The sequence below is a fragment of the Hakea prostrata genome, chromosome 4, assembly GCF_041222555.1.
Source record: "Hakea prostrata isolate BN-2017 chromosome 4, UWA_Hpros_2, whole genome shotgun sequence".
Taxonomy (NCBI): Eukaryota; Viridiplantae; Streptophyta; class Magnoliopsida; order Proteales; family Proteaceae; genus Hakea; species Hakea prostrata.
The window spans coordinates 9,733,919-9,761,255 of record NC_142603.1 but is presented as its reverse complement, the minus strand read 5'-3'; the positions used below and the strand labels follow the sequence as shown (position 1 = coordinate 9,761,255).

The 27,337-nt window shown below is 38.6% G+C and overlaps 1 protein-coding gene across 3 annotated transcripts in view; it reads right to left on the bottom strand.

Moving 5' to 3' along the window:
* LOC149017719 (nucleolar protein) overlaps positions 1 to 25,144 on the bottom strand; it is a 36,168-nt gene extending 11,024 nt beyond the window's left edge. The window contains exons 1-22 of one of the 3 annotated variants that reach the window (XM_089152038.1): positions 25,048 to 25,142; positions 24,535 to 24,962; positions 24,295 to 24,456; positions 23,999 to 24,164; positions 23,705 to 23,821; positions 23,466 to 23,608; positions 23,192 to 23,351; positions 16,711 to 16,778; positions 16,423 to 16,521; positions 16,203 to 16,318; positions 9,180 to 9,354; positions 8,979 to 9,089; positions 8,805 to 8,883; positions 8,569 to 8,712; positions 8,187 to 8,300; positions 3,978 to 4,099; positions 3,805 to 3,887; positions 3,571 to 3,695; positions 3,302 to 3,422; positions 3,085 to 3,222; positions 528 to 624; positions 292 to 417 (exon numbers count right to left, since the gene is read on the bottom strand). In XM_089152038.1, coding sequence (XP_089008164.1) covers positions 292 to 417; positions 528 to 624; positions 3,085 to 3,222; positions 3,302 to 3,422; positions 3,571 to 3,695; positions 3,805 to 3,887; positions 3,978 to 4,099; positions 8,187 to 8,300; positions 8,569 to 8,712; positions 8,805 to 8,883; positions 8,979 to 9,089; positions 9,180 to 9,354; positions 16,203 to 16,318; positions 16,423 to 16,521; positions 16,711 to 16,778; positions 23,192 to 23,351; positions 23,466 to 23,608; positions 23,705 to 23,821; positions 23,999 to 24,164; positions 24,295 to 24,456; positions 24,535 to 24,693 — 2,625 coding nt within the window. In that variant the 5' untranslated portion in view covers positions 24,694 to 24,962; positions 25,048 to 25,142. Of the gene's footprint in view, positions 1 to 291; positions 418 to 527; positions 625 to 3,084; positions 3,223 to 3,301; positions 3,423 to 3,570; positions 3,696 to 3,804; positions 3,888 to 3,977; positions 4,100 to 8,186; positions 8,301 to 8,568; positions 8,713 to 8,804; positions 8,884 to 8,978; positions 9,090 to 9,179; positions 9,355 to 16,202; positions 16,319 to 16,422; positions 16,522 to 16,710; positions 16,779 to 23,191; positions 23,352 to 23,465; positions 23,609 to 23,704; positions 23,822 to 23,998; positions 24,165 to 24,294; positions 24,457 to 24,534 lie in introns of all 3 variants that reach the window. The other 2 variants (XM_089152037.1, XM_089152039.1) reach the window with 2 other exon arrangements.
* Between the last annotated feature and the right edge of the window lie 2,193 nt (positions 25,145 to 27,337).

The following is a 27,337-nucleotide window of genomic DNA, read 5'->3' as shown; positions in this document are numbered from 1 at the left end:
GAGAGCAGAGTCCTATTTCAATTAGGACTCTCCCCAATTACTTGCGCTAGCACTAGCTAGCGCTGGTCTGATTCGAGTCCCTCACGACACAGCTAATAATAACTATAAACTTTACACTAAACATGGGATCCTGCTAATTGAAATTTCCATGCCTAAAGGGGCATCATGTGAGCCCAACAGGCCAAATACTCTAACTAAATGAATGAACATGGGGAAGCTCAATCTTTTCAGTGCAAAGCCTAAGATAATTTTTTGTTCTGTATAAGAAATTCAACATGGAATACTACTTACGAATGCATTGGGTGAGCATTTAGTCCAAGCTTCTGATGCCGTGTCATATGCTGTAGCCAAAAATATTGCTGATTCCAAAATTTCAGCTTTTTCTTCATACGATTTTCTGCTTAACATGAAGTTTTCCTGTGCCATTAAAATGTGTGATGAGAAACTGTATCATTGAATTAAATCGTCACCACCTAAAATTTGAAAAGCAGAAGCCCAAAGAAATCTGTTTTAGTAGACATGCATACGTTGATCTCTTTTTCATCTTTCAATGACATATCACAGTTTATGTCCACAACCAATGGAGAAAAGGTCCAGTCATAGTCTGATAGCAACCGCAAGAACCTGTCCGTCACATTGAAATCTATTAGGACCTGAAGAACCTAATTAAGTGCCAAACATATCTTTTAATATAAGGCACAGAAGAAGCTAATATTAATACAAAAATAAGCGAATGGATATTCTTCCAATTCAACATCTGAGTTTAGAAGGAACATCTTGTCAATTACATAAAGATACATTGGTATATTATTGAATTAAAAATTTGGAAAATGCATTAGACAAACTTGTTATTCCATATTCATGTCTTACACATGGGACCTGCAGAAAGCTGACATACAACAGTCAGATTCACACATCAGATCTGCAGTGTGAGTGGGAACCAAATACCTAAGAAACTGGTGGTATTTTGTTCACAGGAGATGGCAGATCGTCCAAAAGATATGGAACCTTGCAATTATAGTTAAGAACCACTTGGCCATTTGCTTGGCTAGAAATCACAATACAAGAAGAAGACTACAAAAGGATAATAACAGGCAAATAGGGATTGATTGTACATTGGAGAAGATTTTTCCAGTACACCTATTATGTTTCTTTACATAATCAGACTGGAAAAGGAAGCCGGCTTCTCAATCCTGTAAAAATCCTCAACTATGGCCATAATTTTAGTTTATACGTAAAAGACGCTATGTTTTCAGCAAGGAATATGTAAGTCAAGTAAAGGAATAATATGAATTTCAAGTTGGAGTTCAGGGGGAATTGCACACTTAACAGTGGCATCTAATGAGCTCAATATATTGGAGGAAAGACGGAAGTGGCAAACACAATATACTTCGCAAGTTCTCATGTAGCTTATTGAGCATCTATAGAAAAACTACTCTAGGAAGCATCCCATAAATCTAAACAGAACAATGCATAATATCAGAAATCGTATGTGTTTGCTATAGTTGAACTATCTGATGCCGGGGTAGTTCTTTGGACCAGCCCAAATCTGTCTGAGAATTCTGATTCAGAACCAGGTCTAAATTGGGATTTGGGTCCAGTAGGATATTGTTAGTTTATGTATTTAACTATTTGAATTTATATTGCAATATTTACTTGGCTCATAGTAATCATGGAATCCAGGCAAAACAAGTGGGGAAGGGTCCAAAATCAAGCTGCCCAAGGCACCTGGACACCAAGGCAATGTTGTGACGACTGTACCAGAGTTTCATTCTGTTTTCAGTTTAAGAGCTTGATTCATATAGATTTAGATTTAGGTCAAACAAATCAGTGGCACAATTAGATTTTATCTTTCAATACAACTAAAGTTTCATTATTATAAATATCCTTGTGGCCCAAATCCAATTCATCAAGTAAATGATGCAGGTAGACTGCCTCAGACACAAACCTATATTTGGGTATCCTCGTGAAGATGAACAGGGTTCCTTGTGTATTAAGGTCAGAAGGACACCTAGGAATCATCTCAATTAGGGACAACATGTAATTTTCCTTTTCTTTCCATTTCTTCAGATCTTGTTTAGAGTTGTCAGTAGCATGTTAACAGTTAGGATTCATTTCAAATCTAGAGTACATAGTTGACGTCAATTTCAATTTCATGATAGGAGTCATAGTTGTCAAGGCAACAATGTGAGGCAAGGCGATAGAGGGCAATGAAAACTAAGGTGACACCAAACAAGGCGACACCAGGACGCCTTGACCCAAAGAAGGGCCAGGATGCCTAGACTTCGCCTAGAGGGCACCTTGACAACTATAATTAGGAATGGGATGGTTGCAACCAACATTATATTCAGCTTTGATTTATAGAATGTTGATGTTGTTTACTGCTACCAGTGAGGTGGAATGGAATACATAGCAATTGTTGTGTACCCATCTTCCCAACTCCCCTTCCCTTTGTGCAATTTCTTCTCCTAGCAACTCTGATGTCTTCCAAGCATCCTTCTTATTCTATTAATACGTGGCATTAGAGGCAAAGGATCCATCCTTAATTCACCCATCAACTCTGTCTTTTATACAAGCTCCTTCCTTTTCTTGAAACACCCTTCCCTCAACTCCTAATTCCCAAAGCAATCAAACCTTCTCCTCCAAGTGGTGCAACAACAGCCCATTTTCCCCTTATGTTATCCCCAATTGTGGCAGTGAACACAACACACTACTAATAAATAAAAAAATTCTAAAAGTCTTTTCCCCAAGCAAGTGCTACTGATAAAACACCAAAGCCACTCCCTTTTTACTACACTGAAGTTGAACAGCAAGAAACCACCCCTGCTATTTCCAGACACAAACCTGCAACCCGTCCCACCTTGGCCTTAGGGTTCTGCCAATAGAGAGAGAGAGAGAGAGAGAGAGAGAGAGAGAGAGAGAGAGAGAGAGAGCAAGAGAGATGACTTGCCATTGTACTAGATCAGCTCTAATTTCCACACACATAGAAATAACGCAATGCCTTTAAATAAATTGCAAGATTTATAGGAATCAGTAGTTCAATTTCATTATAAGGGAGCAAAGGGTAAGACTGAGGTATAGAACCTTAAAAATCCAGTTATCCGTGAAGAAGGAGCTTTAAATGGCAATGGCTTCAAAAAGAGAGAAGCAACCAATAATTCAATTGCCTCCTCCGCTAGAACCGTGGAGAATAGATGTGAAGCAACCCATCGTTTTGCAAGCCTTCACAGAAACCAAATAGAATAAGTAGCATTCAGGTTTATCATAACAGACATCGTAGGACAAAAATTCAGGTCCTTACCGCACAACTGGCCCATATGTAGGGAAACGACCTTGCAAACCATTAATCATGCTAGAATGCTGACCTTGTACAAAAAGTTGCTTGTCTATAGAAGAGATATGCTTCATTTTATCATTTCCAACTGGAAAATTACATGAAGTGCCATCAGAAAGGAGGCCAAATTTCAAGATTAAATTACATAAAGGTAATTAGCGTGTAGGGCAATAGCGCTATAAACCATTACATGGCAATGTGCATAAGAGGTTGAAAAGGCTCCTCAAATCCCTCACCTTTATTTTTCAACAGGTTCAGGCCTCTTTCATGCAAGATTCTAAGATGAAATGCATATCCAGTTGTTAGGACGTCCACTTCATCCTCGGTGGCAATACATGTCATACCCCATTTGCTTTGAAGACTGGGAGAATCATCAGATTCACAAAGTCAAGAAGAACTCTTAGCGTATGGCTGGATGCACAACTTCAATAAAGTAGTTCTGCAATATGAAGAAAGTCTAGCTGACTCACCTTTCTCCAATTTTCAAGAGGAAAGCAGATTTAGTCTTCTCAATTGCTAGATCATCCATTGGCCAGTTCCCTGAACCTTCCAACTAAAACCAAAAAAGAGAGAGGCGGCCTTCAGACCAAATAGTAATAGACTACACCACCTAAAACTCATATAAATCCACCAGACTTCTTGCCTGAATCATTATTTCCAATGGTTGAATACAAGTTGAAGTAAGCTTGGATAATTTTTTGGCACCAACCCTTTCATTTGCCAGGGGATGCGGTTCAGGAGGGTAGACAGATGTAAACCTCAAGGCTGTTTGAATTAATGAAGATATAGAAGTTAGTTAAATATCAGGAGAAAAAATTATTAATTAAATGAATTTGCATCACAAGCATTTACAACTCTAGACAAACCAAATACCACAAGTTCAAAGGACAATTGCAAGAAAGAACAAAAGCTTCTGTGTGACTTGGATGTTGAAAGTCATCACACGAAAAGGGATCCTCTTAAGCACAAATTTTGATCAACCGAGATTTACAAAACCTACACTTCTTTTTTTCCCCTTGGTGTGATTGCAATCCTACATCTTACTGAAACATAATTGAAACCATGCTGCAAAGCATTCAGTCATGACAAGACAGTTTCATGCCTGGACAAAAAGTGACTAGAAGAAAATTATTTTTTTTCCAGACAAACTATAAAAAGAAATAAAGAGCAAGGGACTAGTGGGATAAATCTGCAGCATTCACACCGCATCTAGGCATACAATTATCCTCTGAGATCCTCCGAGCCAAATTATTTTCCAGTAAACCCAAGAAGGTAGGGCCATGTGAACAAAACAAATTATGAGCATAAGGAAAATGGGTCAATCCCAGTTCCTTCCATGCTTGCACGAAACAGGAGAAAAGCTGGATCTACACATAAAATTTACCAAAAAATAAATCGACAAAGGAAGCCAAATAACAAGGATTTTATTACTGAAAAGATGACAAAAAAATAAAACAACAAGTAATAACACAATCGTTGATTTTTTTCAGGACCACAATCAGTTAGTATCCAATGATAGAGTATCTTGCAACTAGTAATCAAAATGCGACTCTTAAACCAAGCAAACCAGTTGCTCAAAATGACTATGCCCTATCTCAAATTTTCCCCTAATTGCAACACAGTTTATAATGCAAGGGTGTCAACAGAAGGCATACACTTAGCCCAGGCCCCTAATTTCTGTTAACATGGTTGGCATAAATTAACATTCATTCTCCAGCAGACCAGCACCACCAGAAAATTCTGCCAATAACGCAACAGGAGTTGAAATCCAATAAAAGTACAAAAGGTTAAGGTTTAAACATCTACTTCTGGAATTCATTTAAAATGTCTCTAATTGCCTAGTTTCACAGGAAACTTCCACGGTCTTCAACATATTAGGGAGATAATTTATCCAACCTTCATAGTCCAAATCATGTCTATGCCTCGAATGGAATGAAAACTTAATGACGGTCTTTCAAAGAGCAATCATCAGAATTCTAGATTACAATGGGGTTACATCAAGGATCAGGTTTAAACCCATATTTACTTGCACTTATAATAGATGATTCAACCAAAGAAATTCAAGATGAGGTTCCTTGTTGTATGTTTTTTGCTGCTAATATCGTTTTGGTAGATGAGACACAAGTGGGATTAATACCAAGTTAGAACATGGAGAGCAACTTTGGAATTAAAAGGCTTTAAACTAAGTAGAACGGAGACAGAACATCTAGTGTGCAACTTTGGTATTGGATAGATAATGGGATGGTGAAACTTAATGAGAATAAGACTCCATAGATGATTATTTTAGGTACCTTGACTCAATCATAAATAAAAAAGATGATAATACAGGATGCTGTTCCCCAAGGAATTAAAATAAGGTGGATGAAGTAGAGAGGTGGCGTCTTGTGTAATCGACATATTCCTTTAAAGCTCAAAGGAAAAATCTAAAGGACCGTTGTATGGCCACTATGTTGTATGGTGTAGAGTTTTGGGCTGTTAAAAAACATCACAAAGATAAATTCAATGTAGCAGAAATGGAGAAGCTAAAATGGATGAGTGGCAAACTAGGAATGATAAATAAGGAATGATCGTATAAGAGCTGGTCTAGGAGTAGCTCTGGTAAATGATAAGTTACGAGAAAGTTGATTTAGGTAACACGGCCACGTTCAACAGAGGCACCTAAATGCCCCTAAACGGAGAAGTAATTTAATCCAAGTAGTAGGAATTAGAACTAGGGGTAGACCTAAGATAACCTTAAAATTGAAAGGATATGGATAGCTTAAGCCTCGTACAGAGTATGGCCTCAAATAGAGCTGATTGGAAGAGGAGAATCCATATAGCCAACCCCATTTAGTTGGGACAAGGCTTCTTGTTGTTGTTGTATATTTTCAAACAACAAGTGAAGGGTCCAACCTCACTGCTCCCCTCCTCTTAGCCAAAGAAAAGAAATGCCTTATGAGAAACCTATTCTATTAGAACCAGGTCTCCTTTTTTTTTTAATGAAAAGTATTTTAATTTAAGAGGGAAAAAAACTTTAGTTATAAAGGGCAAAGCCGCAAAGGGGGGTTCACTCAAGGGAAAGCAAACAAATATCACCTATGCAAAGAATACATAGACACGTAACTCACTTTTATTTTGGATACTGTTTCTTTATCTTTAGGTTGAGCATTCTGCCTTTCATCATAGATAAGGCAAAACCCATGGACTGGCTCTCTCATACTGAGAAATTCTGTCTGCTGACAATCCAGCAAAAAATCCATTGAAGCTGCACAAATAACATAATTTGTTTTTCAATTGGAAGCCAATGCCTGAGTTGCAGTATCACAGTCTGACCCAAATTGAGCAAAGTGAAAACTTTGGATATTGTACCAATTCCAGTTACGGACTACTACAGACTTGTTTTATAGCTTTCAACTGAGCGGCACACACAACACGACTGACAGATAAACCGATGTTAATAGCAGAACTAATTCCATAACGAAAGAACTTTATTTCCTAACAAATTTGTACAGTATAAGGGGGATCAGATTGTTGAGGATATAGGCTGATACATCTCCATCTTGTGTTTCCATGATGTTATCACGGTTGACCTACTTGCACCTGTCTGGTCCAATCATCTAGCAGCTCTTTCAAAGACACAAGAATGTAAATAAAAAACATCTCAAGAGAAAGCCTCACAGGCTGGTGATCAGCATACAATATTGACAGTTGTCGATATGCCACCTGTTCACTAAGATCACCATAGATTGTTAACGAATGAATTCCATTATAATGAAACATTCCCCCGTGGTACACCATGAATCCTTGCCAGTGATTCCTAAGGTGCAAAGATCCCGAAGCAATGCCTGCTACAAGAATGGAACATCCAAAGCTTTCACTTTTGGAAGAATTTGAAGCAATTATGTCATAGCTAAGCATTTCTGTCAAATTTCTGCATAGTTCAGAGGTACCCCTTGAGTTTATTTGCTTTTGGTTTGATATTCTTCCATCATAGCAACAGCTGTTTTCTAGTATGTAAGTCCCCAATTGTAAGTTCTCATTGACCATGGAATACAGAACCAGGATATCCACATCTTATGGCCATGTTTGCATAGGTTTGTGCAAACATTTACATTCAATAATCCTAGGGGCTTTTTCTTCAACACGTTCGTGATTACCTAGAGCACCACTTGCATCTATAGGTACTCCCGACATGTCAACCACATGCTCCGGCACTGGCTTTCCTGAAGGAACTTCCACAATAGCTCTAGTTCGCTTGACAAGATCTCCTTCTATAGGGGGTTCACTTTCCAAAGACAACAATACCTATATCTTAGTCCCAAGATTTATGCTATTCCTTTCAGACAACTGGCAAATTCAACCATTTACCCAGCTAAAATCTCATTAATTCCACAAATTTGATCCCATCTCCAACTGAGGCTGCTCACCTGATCTCATCCATATCAAATTTGTGTAGAAGGTGGAAATTCTACCTTCTAATAGAGTCATGAATTCCATGGGTAATTTGTGTAGAAGTTGGTAATTGCACCTTCTGGTAGAGTTTATGAATTCCACAGTTTTGAGAGGACATTCCATAATTCCAATACTGGATATTTTCAAGGGAGGAATCCACTTTACTAATTGACTAAATGCAAATCCATAAACCAATCTCTCAACATTTTATTGAGATGGAGAACGCCGAATGTCAATGCATTCTCGATTTCCATTTTAAAACAGAAACCATCTTCAAACACAATAAAATGGCATGTTTTCTTAAATTTAAAACAAGAAGTGCAACGACGAAATCCATAAATTGTAAATGAAACAAGAATCACATAAAAAAGTGTATATTTTCAACCAATTTTTCATGGATATGCAAGTTCAAAGAAAGAACCTGAGTCTAAAGGCTGTACACTGGATACTCTCAAAGGGATGTCATCCAAAGCACGCAGTCGCTTTGCCAGAACTTCATATGCCGCAAGAAGATCTCCAGTAGATGAGATTGGATCTGAAAATAACCAAAAAATTCTCATTCTTTTTTGACTCATAGTTCTTACATGAAACAAAAGAAAGACCTCAAAAACCATTTGCCATAGGCAATGATTGATCTTGCGAACTCATTTTAAAACAAAATAAGTGACGCTGCACTGATGCGTCTGGGATTCAGAACCCATTTGCACCTTTCAGTTAATTGATCCCTTTGAAAGCAAGCCAGACAGTGGGATTTGGGAACAATATTAATTAAGATGCCAAAAAGGGGAACATATGCTTGATACCTCGAACACCATGCAGAAGACTGAAATCAAGCTGATCCACAAAATGCATCATATTCCCATCCGACAGGGAAAGATGTCGTGCTAGAACAAACTCAGTAATTCTCTTAATAATTAAATGTCTTTCCCATTGCCCACACTCCCATACTGTCAAAACAGCAACATAGAGTCAGCAGCATTTCATCATTAACAAGCAGAAATTAAATTAGTGATGAAGAAATGATCAGTGGATACATCACCTGTGCTTTCTGCAATAGTCCCATCTTTGAATCTTCGAAGCTCTGCCTTGTCTCCCCAAAACCTTCGGAACTTGAGAACCTAGTGCACAAGGTGGTGCACAAGGTGAAACTGTCAGCAGACGTAACTTAGGATATGCTTTGGGCACAGAAGGTGAGGAGGAAGAAACGAAATACCTCTTCTTTGTTCTCAGCATGTGGACCAACGTCAACAACTCTAAAACTCTTCTCAGAAGTACTAGCTAATATCCCAACAACCAATGGCTCACTATCAAACTTTAAGAAACCCTGGAATCACATGTATTTCAGAACCAACTTTATGATCTAAAACATAAGCATACAATAATACCATGGTTTGAAGATTAAAAGTTTGGATACCTCTTTGATAGTCCAGTCAGGAGGAGTGCTTCTCCAGACAACACGAATAAGCTTGGCCCTATCACTTAGTCCTTGCTCTAGAAGAGAATGTACCTTGCCCTCATATATTCTCCAACATTCATCATCCAAGCAAAAGCCAGAAGCATAAACCTCACTTCTTCCCTTCAAATTCAACCTAAGAGACATGTGAAGATGTCTAATTAGATGTAATAACAAAATATACTGCCACCGAGGAAGTCAATGATCATTTATAAGTGTGCATTCTCAGACGTAGTTGATAGCACAGCAGTGATGCAAATAGAAAATGCTGCAATGTGATCTCAACGATAATAGCGCAAACCCAGTGCCAAAGGCTTCCGCAAAAGCAGAGCCCCGAATTTAAATAATAATTCACCAGTCTCCCTCCTAATACATATTGAAGAAAATAACATTTGGAAACCAACATTATCGAAATGAAGAAACAAGAGTTGACTTCATTAGGCTGATTGATGTACAACAATTTCTCTGTTTTTGCATAAAGTTTCCAATGGTGCAAGGTTTTACCAGACCTAGACATATATAATGCAAATAATTCTATGAACCAAATCTAATAAAATAGTGAAGGCCAACCCATCAAATGAGTCTGACGTCTGACACAACCTAAATAAAAGATATTACTGCAGTTTTGGTGGATTTCCATGATATTACTGCACATATTAGCAACTATACTAAAATTACTCACATATATAGAGAATTCAATACTAAAATATGAGTATTGGGTTATTGGCAAAGGTAAACCATGCAGGCTCAAGTAGCAAAACTCATTAACATTATATCAGTACTAGCCCACAAAAACCATAAATAACTCAATCTAAGGGTTTAATGACAATTCCATGACTTATCAGCAAAATGACCCTTAAGGAAGGAACAAAGGTTTGCATGCCAAAATAGCCGTTTAAATTTGAGAGAGGGAGTTTCAAAAATGGGCTAAATAAGAACAGAATATCGTTCTTTGACACCCCAAGGAACAGGCTCATTGTGGTCTCCTGGGGTCTTAGCTCCACTTTCCAGCCCCCTATTTAGAGGCTGGTTCACCCCCCCTCTTGTATCATTCTTTGTTTCTTCTTCATTCTTTCGGTTTAATATATTATTTACTCATCCAAAAAAAAGAGCAGAATATCGCTCAAAGGACTTTCTGTAAGAATAATAAGAGGAAGGACACTTGTGATTATGCAAACAGATTCTCCTTGACCTTTTGTAGACGCTTACATGGCAGAGGGTTTCTCTTAAAACTAAAGCAGCCTCTCACTGACAACTTCACATCAAGCATGAATTTAGGAGTAAGATCTGCTCTTTTTGGTATCATTATCCATTTTCGTTTTCTGACAAATTTTCTTTTTCGTTTTATTTTTTTTTAACTTTTTTTGTGTGTGTATTTGTTATCATTTTTTTAACTTATTTTTGTTAGAAAAAAATGAAGAAAACCCCAAAAATCAGAATAGACTTTTGAGTCTGCTACGGTAGCCAAAAATTTTCATGTCATTTTTGCACTATAATTTATTATCTCGTGTTCTTAACAGTTAGGTTTTGCAGTTAAACTGCAAAACTTCTTTATAAGACTTATTTGCCTTACCCTGCAATTGCAGGTCTCTCATTTGTTCTCTCATCTTTCATTGCTCACTCCTCACCTACGATTTCCCCCTTGTGGCAACCTCTTTGGGTAGGTCCTCCTCTTCTTCCTCCCACAGTCACACTATTACCCTACAAGGAAAAGACCCACAAATTAAAACCTGGTCCGTGTACTACAACATCAAGCCTAAAAAATGGTGGTATCCACTACTCCTTTTCCAAATCCGAAGAAGTTCTCCTAGAATTCTTTGGATCATTTTTGGATGGCCCAACCAATTACTTCTTCAAAATACTGAAAAAGGATTACAAGAACAACTTGGTTTTTTCTATAATATAAGATATGCAACACTTACATTGATCCTTCGATAGATTTCGGGATCCATATAGGAAATAAACAGAAAACTGGGAATTAGAGATGTAAGAGTAAGAATTTACATTCGATTATTCAGATTGATCTAAGCCTCTCTTTTTCTCTTTCACCGTATCACTCATCAGTCATCGTCATATAAGCTTAACATTTGAATTCTACTGCTTTCAGTCTATAAATAGACTTCTTCCTTTTAAAATTTTAGGTGGTTTTGCTCCCGTCAACAGGTTCTAATCTATCATTCTATTGTCATTCAATAAGGTTCGTTGATTACATTCATACAAGTTTGAAGGAAGAAGAGAACATATCTTTGCTATTCTGATTCTTGCTTTATTTCATCTGGATTTCGTTGGGTTCTCTTCTCTTCCTATGGAGTCATGAGGCTTGAGGAACCACTAGGATTTATTTCCAAAGAGGAAAGCTGATTTTTGCCTTCAAGCAGGAATGCTCTTTTCACATGAACTTTTTAAATAAACCCAAATCAAAATGAAAAACAATACCAAAAAGAGCCTAAGATCACAACTCTGACCTCTAACTTGAATAGCTCGCAAGGGTTTATGACCTATCCTAGAGTATCCAGTCCAAGGAGGGAGCTACAAAGAACTAACCTTCTTCAAATCTTTGTAGACACAATTCTAAGTGGAGGACAAGTGCTGCTAAATATAATTAAGGACAGCTTCTCAAAAATTACTGAAAAGCTCCTCTGTTTCTGAATTTGTTCTATTTCATTCCCATTCTTGTTTTCAAATTCCACAAAGTTCTATTTCCTTCCTGTTCTTTTTTTAGAATTCCACAAACATCTTTGCAATCGAAGTCTATTTCCTGCTTAATCTCTGAACCTGCATTCTTACCCGAAGGGTCTAAAATCACAATATAATTATAGTTTGCCATTATTTGCCTTATTTGGGTTTTTAATTATCATTGGCAGGCCCATAGACATAAATCAGGGTTTTGAAATCCTAGGTTGCATAGATTTCATATACTGCGGAAATCAGAATATCTAAATTGCAGAAATCCCCAGCATTCGGAACCTTAACACAACTGAAGCTGCAAGTCTGCGACAGGAAATTACACTTTAGAAATCAACTTTATCCAGTACTAAATGGCATCAGACTTTAACTAAGTTTAAACTTCATAGCACTGGATACAGTTTCTCCATTATGTAATAAATCTAACTGACAGCAATGGCCCAACAATTTAAATATCTAATTTTTTGACCCAAACCCTAGCTTCCAACTCAACAAGACAATCAAACTTCAGATTCAGCATAAATGCCAACTAACAGATCACTACGACCAGAACCAACCATGACTTCATAATGAAAAATGGTAATCAGCATACAATAACAACATCATCCAAGCCTTATCCCAACTTCGAGACAACACTCTTGAAGAATAATTAGGGGGGAGGGAAGGGAACAAACAGTAATCGAAAAAATCTCTAGGGCGTCAATCTTTATTAGCCATGCACCGCTTCTTAATTCCCCAAAATTCTGCTGTAAGTGATGTAACCCAGGGTTCAAGGTTAGATTTCAGGATCTTCAAAGTGGAACCAGCCCTCAGTTAGGATTGCTTTCGGTGTTTCGGCTAGGATTTTAAAGGCCAATAAACTGCTGGGAATGTTATTTCAGGTCAGAAATTTACTAGGAATTCAAACTCAGATTTGAAAATCCAGTCCTTGGCCAACTGTGACTCAGATAGGGTTAGGGTTTTAGGAATGGGTTTTCGGTTAGGGTTTAGGATGGGCCAAGGATTGATGTTCAAACCTGCTGTGATTGAGTTACATATCTAAAACAAAGTGATGTCTGAGTTTTAGGTTCGAAATTGGAACCCCAATGCAACTGCGATTGGATTAGGATTTTCAGAAGTTTTGGCCAGTGGGTTTTAGGGCTCTGACTTTGCATGTTTCAGATTAGGACTCATCATTTTGGAAAGGTTGATGTGGGTCTGGAAGGTCTGGTTTAGGGTTTTATGAAGTTTCTAAAAATTCTGCAGAAGTCCAAGGTTGAAGACAACTTACAGAAAATTTCAGATTAGGGTAAAATAGGTTGGATAGGTTAATTGGCTTAGGGGATATGTTTTAGGGTTGGTTGTAATTCTGGAAAAGGGGGAAAGGGTTCAAGAGGGGCTGGGGTGGTGGGTTTAATTCAAGGAGAGGTGCCGCTGCTTGCAGAAAAGGGGAAGGGGGGGGGGCAAGGATGACCTACTTGCAAGGGGGAAGGCCTCTTGGTCTAGGGGAAGGGGCTGGAATGGCAGGAAACTAAAGGGGGAGCGTCTAAAGGGATTTGCGATGGGTTGGTGGTGTCTTGGACTTACTTGTGAGTGGGTACTTTGCTGGAATTCTGCCGATGTAAGCTTGAAGATGCTTCATTAGTTGAATTAATGCTGCTGGAATGCCTTGAAGAAGATGAGAATATCGCTAGAATTTCTAAACTTGAGATTTACTCTCCAGCCCAGGCCGTAAGGGTTTCCTTCCCCAATGGCCCAAGCCTCTGTTTAACTCGAATCAACCAATCTGCTTTATTCAGAATTAAAAGGTTATTTATAGCCTGAATACAACAATCTTTAACTTGACTAGGATTCCTTAAGTGATAAGGATCCCACTGTTGACTAACTTGAACTTGGACTCTAACTAATAGGGAATTAGACTCAAGGTGGGTCTCCTTTATAGTTTAGGATACTACCACCTCACATAGACTCTTACTTAAATTAAACTCTTGCTAATTTAAACAAAACATGGACTCAGACTAAAATAGAACTAATTTAAGATAAGGTTCCTAAAAATAAGGAACCCTCTCCTAACAACTCAACCCTAACTTGAATGGACTATAACTAAAAAACTACCGACTCAAACAGAAAAATAAAGACATATCCTTGATGGATCGAGGGGATTCTATTAAGACCTATATTCAGCCCCAAAAATGATCTTGAAAAATGACCAAAATACCCCTGGATTATTTGGCTAGCTTTGAATGCCCTATTAGGGCCTTTTTTGGCCCAATTTTAGGGGAGCCCAACCCAAGATACATCAGTATGTCAGAGTTTTTGCATACAACAATACTAACAATGAGGTCCAACTAAATGGGGATGACCACATGGACCTTAGATCTCCAATCAGCTCTATTTGAGATCAGACTAGAAGACAGGCCTAAGTTAAGTATGTCTTTCCTTACCGCTTCACTTAAGGTTATTTTAGGCCTACCCTAGTTCTTTTGATCATGGTGGGAGATCTCGTGAGATATCTCGCCTTTTGTGAGTGGCGAGATCTGCGAGATGGCAGATCTCGCTCAAGATCTTGCTAATGGGTCTATTTTGGCTGCTGCTTTAGAGGCTTTTTAAAGCCCCTGTCTTGCTCAAGAGAGGCATATCTCGCCTCTCTCGAGCCTCTATCTCGCTGAACAGATCAAACCAGGGGCAGGGGCAACCGAATGATGATGCGAGCATGCATGATCTTGAATTCAACATGGGAAGCATGAGCCTAGATCATGGTCAGAGTGATTCACAACAGCAGAGTTTGAACAGTTGGCAGTCATCGGGGTACCAATACAGGGATCACTCCACCGGGTCAGATTACAGTGGGTATTCTTCTTATGGAGGTCATACTATTCCTCAAGACCCTGCACCTGGAGAGTACACATATGGGAGTGAAGGTGGGTTGTTAACTGAGCGGTTTAGAAACCCCTACCCAGATACTCAACAACAATATGAACAACAACAACAACAATGGCTCTTTCACCCACCCACGATTGACGGTTATCCCAGAGTGCTATTCCTCCAGTATTCTGACATGGAGACATATCAATTCCATATAAACCAATATGTGACATACTTCAGTGATGGATTGACTTGGGAGTCATATGTGGCCACCGTTCAGAATCAATTGATGCAGAATGCTGAGTGATACTCATACAGTCATACTCTTAGTCTTAGTCTTAGTCTTGTAAGTTGTACGTTGTAATTTTGAGTTTTGACATTCTTAGTCTTAGACTCTTAGTCTTGTAAGTTCTAAGTTGTAATCTTCTTAATTCTTATGGTTGTAAAATTTTGAAGACATTTAAGTATTTAACAATTTATTACTTTGAATCTTTGATAGTTTGAACTTTGATCACTTGTTGACTTGAATACTTGATGTGTAATGTTATTGTATTTGATACTTGATAGTTGATAAATGATAACTCATTAACTTGAATTACTTGATATCTTTACATTACAATATTACATGTTGTCTCTGTCTCTCTGACTCTCTAAGACTCTAAGAGACTAAGACTCTAAGTCTCTAACCTTGCATTTCACAGAATTTCGGTTTTACACATAGGGTCGACTTAGGAGACATAGTTAGGGTTATTTTCTCACAAATCTAAGGCCACCAATGTGTTCAAAAAGCCTTAAATAGGCTAAATACCAAGTTTCAGCCCAACCAGAGCCCTAAAACCCACCGAGATGGGCCACTGAGACTACTGCCATTTTTTTGGTAGATCTCGACCAAGATCTCGCCATCTCGGTCGAGATCTCACTTTTCTTGAGTGGCGAGATCTCCCACCATGCTTTTTATTCCCTCCACTAGGATCATATGACTACCTGGACTAGGCCCTATGAAGGGCTCTGTTGAACATGGCCGCACCACCTCAAGTACTCAAAAAATCATGTATCGTAACAACTCCGAACTCATATCTAATATGATCACTCCTTACCTTATCCCATCTAGTAAGGAAACAAAGATTTGCTCTATTGACGAAGTCACCGCTCAAGCACGTGAACATGATCTAGTAAAAAGCCACTATAGACAAAGAATAAATAATGCAGTGCTAATGTGATCATTCCTTACGTTATCCCTCCTTGTAAAGAGATTCCTTACATTATCCCTCCTTGTAAAGAGACAAGGGTTTGTTCTATTGAAGAAACCACTGCTCAAGTAACTAAGTAAGTGAACATGATCTAGTTAAAAGCTAGTAAAAACAAAGAATAAATAATGTAGTGCTAATAGCTTAAATATCATGTAACATCATTGAAAATATTTAAAAACTTGAAGTATGATAATTCATAACACACCTTATGCAATAATCATATTTAGCAGGTAAGTCAACCTTAGTCATGAAAACCTCTTCAAAACCACCATCTCTGCATTTATCCATGCAATGAAGTGCTACAGCAGCCTCATCTTGAAGCTGTATATTTATAACAATTATAAGATTAGTACAATGCACATAGAAAATAAACAGTGAGATCCAACATCTTCCTCAAAACAATATACCCCATATGTAAAAATTACCTCCAAGAAACCACTCCTCGTCACTCGGAATGTTAGGTTAAAATTAGCTGATGAATTACACAATACTACTGGAAATAACTGGAGACATTGCATTGTTTCCTGCAGTTCCCAATCTCTGAATGAGTATCAAATAGAATAAGAAAAAACAATTCCTAGAGACTTGCCTGCTCATACGTGTGATGACTGGACCATAGTTAATGAACAATCAGACCAAGACCCGATAGGAAACAATAAAGGATACAACATCAACCACTTTTCCAAAGAAAATCATATAAATAAGCAACAAACCTCCTTGGACATACTGGGTTGGCCTTGAGGCTGAAGCAGAAGGCCCTTCCCCCATAACTCTGAAGTGGCTGTAAAAAAAAAGAGCAGATCTAATTTTCAGCTCATTAATTTCTCAACGTAATAGTGTAAAATCTAAAATGCTAATCACATCATAAATTCATAACAGTAAATCCAGTAAATTCCTAAATTAACTCCCTTTGAAGGAGTGAACAAGAAGTAATTGAATTTCAGATGAGGGAAAGATGAGAATATCACAAAATACAAATCATTATCAACTACAGGAAATCATATAGTTAAAGAAGGACTTGCTGAATTTCAGTTGAAGGAAAGATGAGAATATCACAAAATGCAAGTCATTATCAATTACAGAAAATCATATAATTCAAGATGCCAAGGCTTCGATTGCAATTCTATATGCAATCAAGGGAAAATGGTCAACTAAAAGTCTTCATCAGGAAAGGGGCCCAGAACATGTTCCAGGTGAATATTCCTGCAAACTAGAAAAAACATGCTTTGGGGAGCCAAAGAAAGTGAAGTGCATAAAACACTCAAAAGAAGAGAAGTGCAAAACAATTGGATAAAAAAGGCACTGGGATCAGCATCATTATGGTCAAGTCTATAATCACTTTGAACTTCATCACATGGGAGACCAGAATGTACCTTTCTTCTTCCTAAAATTCAAAAATACCATTTGAGGTGGTTTGAAAAGTCAAGCAGAAACCCCCCAAAGAATACTAATCCAACCATACATCAAATAACAAATAGTAGGGATCTCCATTGCATTATGAATGTAGATTGTAGAAATAGCTTAGCACTCTCAAGCAACATAATGTTGGACAAAGGGCAAACAAAGACAACCCATGAATTTTATACCATGACTGGGGGCAAATAATACCCAACTTATGTTTGGTAGCTTAAAATACGTATTGCGACCTCCCAAAAAACAAAACTTTTGCTGTTTTGTGCTTTTTTGGATAACCTGGAACAGGCTTAAGAAGGTACCACAAGGAGCTCCCAAAATATGAAAATAAACACACACGGACAAACTTTGGTTTTCTACAGAAAACATTTTACTAGAAAACATCAAATTTTTTGGGAGAGTCCTCTATTTTAGTACTGAATTAAGACTCAGTGATGTATCCAACCCCCACACAGCCCCAAAAAAGACTAGAAGGGGCCCAAGCCCATCTGAAACAGGGCCAAAACTGACCCAAGGGGCAAAATGGCCATTTTCACCCCCATATCGAGTCTATTTAGTAGGGTCACTTCGGAATTATTTTCTGAAAATTTTCTTTTGGTTTTATTTTCTAAAGTGGAGTCTTTATGATTAAGTAAGGTTGTTCCCTTTTGCTAAGAGTCTTTGAGTTGTAAATTAGGAAAGAGTTATTTCCCAATAAGAAGTCCTAATTTTTAGGTGCTAGTCTAGTAAGTTTGGGTTGCTTAGCAAACAAGTTTCCCTAGTTGAGTCCAAGTCTTTAATTTTAGGCTATAAATAGCCTCTTTCTGCATTGTAATTTTTAGATGAGATGAATTGAATGATTGAGTTTTGAGAAAATAGACTTGGGAAGTCGTGGGATCCTTGGGAGGGTGACCTACGGCTGGATTTGTGCACTGTTCTTTAACCTCAAAATCTTCAATCACCTAGTCAAACATCCTACAGAGAGTCTTCTGCAGTTCCTTCAATATACAAGTTAAGCCCCAACCTCTTCCCCTTCTGTCTTAAATTTCCAGCCAATCCCCAAGCCCTAGAAGCCATCTTCCACCCTCTTCTTCTTCCCCACGTCCTCAGTCCTAGCCCTAACAGGAAAATCACATTCCCAGCCCCCAATTGAACCCTTTACCCTTTCCTTTAGGTCCCCTTAAGCCTAAAACAGAATTCTAACATTATTTTACCCAAAGCAGCCCTGTTTTCCAGGTTTTTGAATTTTCTGCACTTCGTCTTCTTCAAGTGCAAGTTGCAGGATTTTCAGAAATTCCAGAAAATTTCTGAAACATCTTAACCTCATCCTTTCTTACCTAAACCAGTTTTGGACCCTAAAACATTCATCACACCTCTCTGCTTTACAGAACCAGCAGCCCTAGCCCTCCTTTTCCTTGTGGCCAAAACCCTAATCCCAGTCCTACTGAAATAGGATTTGATTTTCAAGCCTGAATTTTAACTCCTATACAAATTCAGATCTGGGATCCCAAATTCAGCATACCTGGGCAGTGTTAGGACCTATAAAAGCCCTTAACCAAAGCCTCCATAAACCCTAGTTGAGTGCAGGAATTTAATTAGAAGACCCTGAAGTCTAACCCTAAACTTGGGTTAACACCACTCAGTGGCCAACCATGAACTTTTAACTCCTATACAAATTCAGATCTGGGATCCCAAATTCAGCATACCTGGGCAGTGTTAGGACCTATAAAAGCCCTTAACCAAGCCTCCATAAACCCTAGTTGAGTGCAGGAATTCAATTAGAAGATCCTGAAGTCTAACCCTAAACTTGGGTTTACATCACTCAGTGGCCAACCATGAACATCCATTCCAACATTTGGATGGATTTGAAGTATCATCTGGCCAAATTCCTCAAGTTTCAGAGTTTCCACACTAAGGGCTATAGTGATTGACTTAGAGAGATTCTTTAGGCTGACAATAACATGGCCACCATACGTCATATGGTCTAAAACCTAACTACCTCTTTAAAGTTTTCTTTTTCCAACCCAATGCTTCAAGCATATGTAAACATGCAAATGGATCACTGATCTCCCTAGTATCAGAAATGAAGTTGTCTCTTTCTTTTCTAGCCATCTCTCTCCGCCTTCCCTCCCTCCTCGGCCTCCCATCCCTCCCTCTCTCCTTAACAAGTTCGTCTCTCCCACTGACTTGGATTCCCTCCACTCTATCCCCTCCTGTGAGGAGATCCTCCTTGCTATCCGCTCTCACAAAGCAAATCGGGCCCCTGGCCCTGATGGTTTTAGTATGGGCTTCTTCCTTTCGTCCTGGGACTTCATTGTGGAGGATCTTGTACATGCCATCCAGAGCTTTTTTCTCAATCCTTCACATATCTCCTCCATTAACCAAACTTTCCTCTGTCTCATTCCCAAGAAGCCTGGAGCCTCCTCTCTTTCTAATTTCCGCCCCATTTCCCTCTGCAATGTCATCTACAAATTCATATCCAAAATCCTTGTCAATCGAATCAAAAAGGTTATTCCCTCTCTTATGAGCCCTAACCAATCTGCATTCATTTTGGGTCGAAGCATCTCGCACAATATTCTCCTTTGCGTGGAAATTGTTCAAGGTTTTGATAGATCTTCTCACTCCCCGACTGCTCTCTTGAAAGTGGACATTCACAAAGCCTTTGATTCTATCCGTTGGGATTTCATTAGCGAGGTCCTTTCTGCTATGGGTTTCCTCCGTCCATCCACCGGATTGAGTTTTGTATCTCCACCCCTTTCTTCTCCATCATCACAAATGGCTCCCCTGCTGGCTACTTCCCCTCTAGGGTGGAAAACCGCCAAGGCTACCCTCTTTCCCCCTCCCTGTTCACCCTGGCTCTTGAGGTCCTATCTCGTATCCTCCAATCAAGCACGGATCAACTCCTCATCTCTCCCACCCCCAAATGTAGATCCACAAACCTCACCCACCTCTCCTATGCGAACGATCTCATGATCTTCTCCAAAGCTGACCATCAATCCATCTCCACCATTCTTTCCTCCCTCTCCTCCTTTGAATCTCTTTCGGGCCCCGTGTCAACCTCCAGCAAATCCACTTTCTCTCTGGTGTCTCGGATTCTACCAGAGCCTCTCGTCTGCAGCTCTCCAATTTCAGTCATGGCTCCTTCTCTATGACCTACCTTGGTCTCCCCCTCATCCCCGGTAAGCTCACCCACCACCACTGCTCCCCTATGTTTGATCATATTAGGAAAAAGCTTCAACTCTGGAAAGGAAAGCTCTTATCCTTTGCTCGGAGAGTGGTGCTCATTCAATCTATCTTCCAATCTTCTTACCTTTATTGGAGTGGTATCTTTGCTTTCCCCAAATCCATTATCCAGCCCATGGAGTCCCTCTTTTGTGCTTTTCTCTAGAAAGGCCAAGAAGCTTCCAGATTCCTCCATCCCATCTCTTGGGCAACAATCTGTCGTCCCAAAGCTGAGGGTGGCCTAGGTATTCGTCGCATCCTTGATGTTAACTTGGCATGCCTCCTCAAGCTCATTTGGAAGATTGCTACCAAGCATGACTCCATCTGGGTCTCCTGGGTCTATTCTTACATTCTCAAACAGGACACTTTTTGGACTGATTCTTGCCCCCTCAAATCCCTCTTGGATTTGGAAGAAGTTACTTCTCCTTCGGCCCCATGCTCTCTCCGCAATATCTATACAAGTCTGGCTTGGCTCCTCCACCCTTATCTGGCTTGACCCTTGGCATCCGTTGGGCATTATCTTCACGTTTCATGGCCCCCACACAATCTATGAGACCCGCATCCCTAAGACTGCCACCCTTGACATCTTCATCTCCCACGGGGACTGCTCCTCTCTCCCCCACCTCAGTCTCACCCATGTTTGGAATTCTCTCCCCTATCCTTAACCTTCCTCGAGATACCACCATATGGTCCTCCTTGCCGTCCAAATCCTACACCACTTCCTCTGCTTGGAACCTTCTCCGCTATCCCCACCCCCTGTCCCCTAGTCCCATTTGGTTTGGTTCAGAGGCCACATTCCCCGTCATTCACTCACCCTTTGGAGAGCTCTTAACCATGCTCTCCCTACCCAAACCTTCCTCATTAGCCGCCATATCCCCGTCAACCCTAGTTGTACCCTTTGTTGGAGTGGTTCTGAGGACATTGACCACCTTTTCTTCTCCTGTCCCTTCTTCTGTCCCCTTTGGGATAGAGCCCTAGCATCCATTTGGCCCCGCTCGAGACGCTCACACGGGCAAGGTTTAAAGTATCGGTATCGAGTATCGTATAGGTAAGGTGATTTTAAGAGACGTATCGTCCTGTATCGAGTATTGTATCGCTCTAGTTAATGTATTTTAGTGTAATTTAATGGAGAGATGTATCGTATCGGTTGGGTCAAATAAAGATACGTATCGGCCAGTATCGTATGGTATCGTGAGATACTTTAAACCTTGCACATGGGTTTGTTTGTGATTGGTCTTGGATCTCTCGGAACTTCACCGGTCACTCCATTTGCTATCGCCTTGGCAAGTTACTCTTCGACGCTGCCATCCATCACATTTGGTGGGAGCACAACCTTAGAAGATGGACTCCCAAATCTCGCTCTTTAGATTTGATTTGGAAAGCCATCTTTTTTTATGTTTCTTCTAGATTGCTCTCCCTTCCCCATCCCCCTGTTGCCGACACCCCCAGAAATGGGTTAATTGTTAGTTTCTAGGGCCTCAACTGCTCTCTCATCTCCCCCTCTTGAGCTCCTTGCTCCTCCCTCCCCACCCCCCCCTTCTTTTCTTAACCTCTTTGTAATTTTCTCCTGTTGTTCTATTTATTGCTTTTAATATATTATTTATTCATCCAAAAAAAAACATGCAACTAGACAATCCTATGAACTGTATATGATGAAGCTTCTCTATATAGTTTTACTATTATGCTTTTTTCTTGAAACATATTTAGATTGTTTTTATTGAATGTGGAATAATCTAATACTAAGTTGTGTAGAATATGTAATGAAAGATAAAGGATACTAAAACATCTAGTGTATATCCATACTATTTTGCACTTCACGACAAATATAATCTCTTTTTCTATTCTAACTTCTAAGGGGTCTTTCTATTCTGGGCAAAAGGCCCATTTACAGGCCAAGGTCATAAAGGCCTCTATAAGATCCTAACAACGTATGTATGCTGAATTATCTCTTAACCTAGCTATGGTAGCAGTACCAACTTAGCGTCCAACCAAATTACCATTTTGGATGAATTTTCAGTCTAACAGTACAAATATGGTTATTTTCACATATAAGGTCATTCACTCACCTTCTAAGTACTCAAGCATTTACAACAGTAATAGGTGAACATTACAATAAATTCACTTTTTCTGTTTCTGCAAACTCCCAAGATGCCACACAGACCACTAAACCAAGATTTGAAGCTTAAGAAAAGCAATAAAATGAGTACCAACACACACCTAGAATATTTCACGGTAAAAATAGATACTCCAAAAGGTTTGACTTTTGAGGAAGAATAATCCCTAGTGACGATACTAATATAGACGTCCACAGCAAAAAGGATCACTCTAGGAACATAAGTATATACCCACAATCATTAGGTAACACTTAACCTCTAATTAAAAATTGACTGGAAACTCCCATTCCAACAAAGTCATGGGTCCCAACCTACTTCCTGCTACCAACTTTCTTTTCCTACTTCAATTCAACAGACAATATTTAAGGAAAAAAGGAATTTAGCATATACCGTAGTGTTTAGCAGTTGAACAAGCAAAGACAAAATTATCCAAGCAGCATTTTGAAAATATTGACAAAAAATGTACCTATGAAGTCCAATGTAACACGAAAAATCTGCCTTGCCTTCATTGACTTGTTAATACGATTTCTTCCAGATTTTGTAGCAAGGTATGCCATAATGAAAGAAATCAAGAATCCATTCAAACAATCATGGACATATATAGTACTTCTGTGACGAGCCCAAATCTGCATAATTAGCAGAAAAGGTTAATTTCTACTGTAGATAAAAGATTTGCATCACTTGGTTACCAGCAACAAAAATAAATTCTCTCGCGAACAGTAAGGTGCCCAAAAACATACTTTTAACAAAATCAAAGCCTCCCCCAACTCCTTCCACTCAAGAAAAGTTCTCTTGACAAATTCCGAATTATCCTCTAGAAACATATCTTCTAAAATGCTGCTGTTATACTTTGGCGAAGCCTGCTGACCGTTCTGCTCTTCTACTGGAATGAAAATAGTGTCAGTATGGGTACTCAATACCATACTCCTCTACTCTGAGACATAGTTGCATTGGTAAGAAAACAGTGAGCGAAAGCTACCTTGGTTTAGTGCCCTAACATTGTTTCTTGATAAATTTAGCTTTGATACGTTGAACAAGGAAGTCGCCGTTGGAGTTATCCTAACAAAAAACCCAGGAAGTTCAACGAGCTCCTGAGCTATCAGTTGCAACCATTGTCATCAGTTTTTGCAAGAGAAAACCATATGACTGGAGTCAGTATAGAGATAAAAATCTCCTCTATTTGATTCAATATGTTAACATAAGGGGAAAAGAATAATAACAATAATTTACTGTGGTACAAATAGACTTCAAAAGGAAAAACAGAGCAACACACCTGGGTATGCAATCAAAACAGGTTTCCGTGCCTCATTTTGGAAGGTAGACCATTCAACCTTCCGAAAATGGGAGGATGATATCAGTTGCTTCTTAATGATGCAAAGGTAAAGGCATCTTTTAGCGTGGTAACGATGATTCAAGTAGTCTTTCTCATGAAAACACTCCTGCCACAGCGAAGAAAATTTTCAAACTACCTTAATTCATCATGCAAGTGGCATTGTCTAGTTCAAAATAAATAACGATCTATCAAAAAAAATATATACAAATAGGTGAGTATAGAATAGAAGAAGGCACCTTGGGCATGCGAATCAAGAGATCGACATTCACATTAGGCTTGGCGATAGAACGTATGGAATAACTACCGCTGATTTCGAAGACTGCTGGCTTTTTGAAAGTTAAATCATATTTGTCTGCGCCGATGTCTCTGATAAATCCAGGAGCAGCATCTGAGGTAACCTGCATAATTTTGGAGGAATTACGACTTGAATACGTGAATTAGGGTTCCAAAACGGGAAACCTAATGATTGTACAGACCTTGTAGTTCTCCGGAATTTTGTCTATAGCTTCTCTAATGGCAGCAACAGTTTCGTCGACAAACTGAGTCACTGCTGGAGAGTAGTCAAGCTGAACTTCCTTGAGGAGCTCAGTCACCTTCAAATCTATGGAGTCCATGATAACAGCAGAACTCTCCATTATTCGAACTTGGTAGTTTCGCTTTGCGGCTGAAACAAGTTGATGCCGAGAAATCTTTAGGGCTGAAACTGAGGGTGGCGGGAGGAATCGACCGGAAGATTATCCGTCAGTGAAACTATTTCAAATCTTAAAATAACCCATATTGTTGACGAATCGACCGGTTGAACCCGAAAACCGAACCCGAATTGGTTTATGTCGAACGGTGCCAAGTCTGAACGTAAGCGAGACCGGAAGCTCGAAAAGAGTCAAAATGGCGGAGAGCGCTGTGCCTGTACGTTGAATAAATTAGGGTTTTGAAGCGATAAAAATTTTAAAATAATAATAAAACCCAAGATGAGAGAGTGTGAGAGAGACGCAGTGAAACCGAGAAATGGGAGAGAAAAGTCCCCACAAAAAGATGAAAACAAGATCAAAGGGTAGCGACGAAAAAACTAATGCGAGATGAAGAAGAAATAGGTGAAGAACGACTGAACAACAGAGTGAGATAGCAGTGAATCTTACAAAATCTGTACATTTACAGTTTTGTCCTCGTAATTTTCATGTGGGTTTTAAACTATGAAAATAATAAATAAAAAAACAGCTCGAAAACGATTTTTGGATAAAATAAAAAGGAAAAACCGTATGCCTGAAGAAGCCGGGAAGAGGACGGATGATCATGCCAGGTGTACAAGTTTAGATCTAGATTATAAATCAAAATGTAAGGATATAAATAAAAAATAAATAAATTACATTTAAGACTCCTTAAATTCCTAAATCTTTATTTTTGAGCCCTCGATTCTACTATCTCGCTACCGCGCAAGCAAGAGTATCAGGATCATCACCCCTTCAGTTTGAGCTCCTCAATGGCTTTATCACCACAAATCTTGTGGGGTCTACAGGTAACAAATAATAAAATAATAATAAATTATATAAAACAAAAAACAAAAAAATATTTCATCATCTAACATTTTGGTCCCTTATATTTATGGTGGTAAAGCTGTCGAGGAGCACGAGGGGTAGCTGATCCGGACTCCAAGCAAGAAAGGAGAGAGTGCTTATTGTCTAGGTCATCAAAGTCGAAGTTGTTTCCCCCAAAAAAAAAAAAAATCAAAGTTGTTCTTTATGCTACCTACACTAATTGAAGACTCTTGTGATAAAAAAACAAAATTTTGAAATTCAGTTACTCAAGAACTAGAGAGACACAATGAAGGATAAAAAGCCCTAAATCAAAATGAGGTAATCTGAAAAGAAAAAAAAGATTGGGACCTACATAGAATAACTAGGTTTTTATATAACAAAGGCAATTCAAGATGATAATATAAATGCAATATAACAAGTAATTAATTGAGTTTGAAGTGGAGAGCTTGAAAAGAAAATTCTTCAGGATCTCTCAAATGGCGAAGAACATAAGTATGAGTTTGGTAACGTTTCTGTTCGGAGGGACCAGTTCTTATGCAAAACAATTTTTTGAATGTTTATGTGCTAAAAGACCGTTATTTGCTTATAAATGGACATTTGATCAATCCGTTTTTGAAATATTTTCAGAACCCTAATAGAATAAATTGGTGTTTGATAAACTCGTTCTATTAAAAGTTTCAATTTGAACAAATTTTATCACTTCCGTTTCTATTATATGGTAAAAACATTTTTTTGATGCTCTGAAAATGCGTTATTTATAACAACTTTTCTGATTGGCTCATTCTTCAATAACATAAAAACTAACCGTTTTACCAAGTACCTCTACCTTTTTTCCGTTCCCAAAGAACAAAAGAACGCCAAAAATGTTTTTGAATAACGTTACCAAACACCCTAAACAACCTTAAATCTAAAGCTTTTTATAATGTTATCTTATAGAAAAGCAAAGGCTATAAAATGTATGTCATTCATAGTACATGACTGAGATTTTCATCAATTCAAGTAATCACTCGCTTTAATCTATTATTTTCATTTTTCGAACGATTTAGGAACTCAAATAGTTCCATTTGACAATAGACTAAAAGGTTTTGGGTGTAATTTAAATTATTTGTATTTATACTTATATCCCCACAATTTGATTTATAATCGGCGAAACACTGCAGCTGTTGGAGCAAATAAAAATCCAGACACTTGTCGCAGACGGAACCTAGGGTTTGAGGATATTGGCAATTCATTCATTAGGTTTATTGGGTTTAAAAACTTTGCTGAATTACAAACACCCATCCACTTGAATATAAGTTTACAAAAATGATATCGTTAATCCATATTGCTAACAAACTATTTGAGGAAAAATCTAGTTGCCGTGAATGAAGTCCTACAAACCGATCAAATAAGCAAAAGAGTAGCTTCTAGTAGCTAAACCGAAATAAGAACTCCCAAATTGGAAAAGAGATAAGACATTGAGGCCTTCAAGATCGAAGACTCAGTCAGGACCAGAGAAGAGGAGAATATAAAAGAGGAATGGAACTCATCAGCCATCCTTGATGATACATTGAAAATTTTCACTTTTTCACAGTACAAACATAACCATATCAAATATATAGAACGCATTTAAGAAATAGAAAAGAGAGTAGAACTAGTCAAAATGAAGTTATTTGTTATCTTCTCATCTTATGGGACAGGTGAACACAAAAGTAATTTATTTTCACTTTTTAAAGAGGAAGCGAGTTATTATTTTCCTTTTGGATTT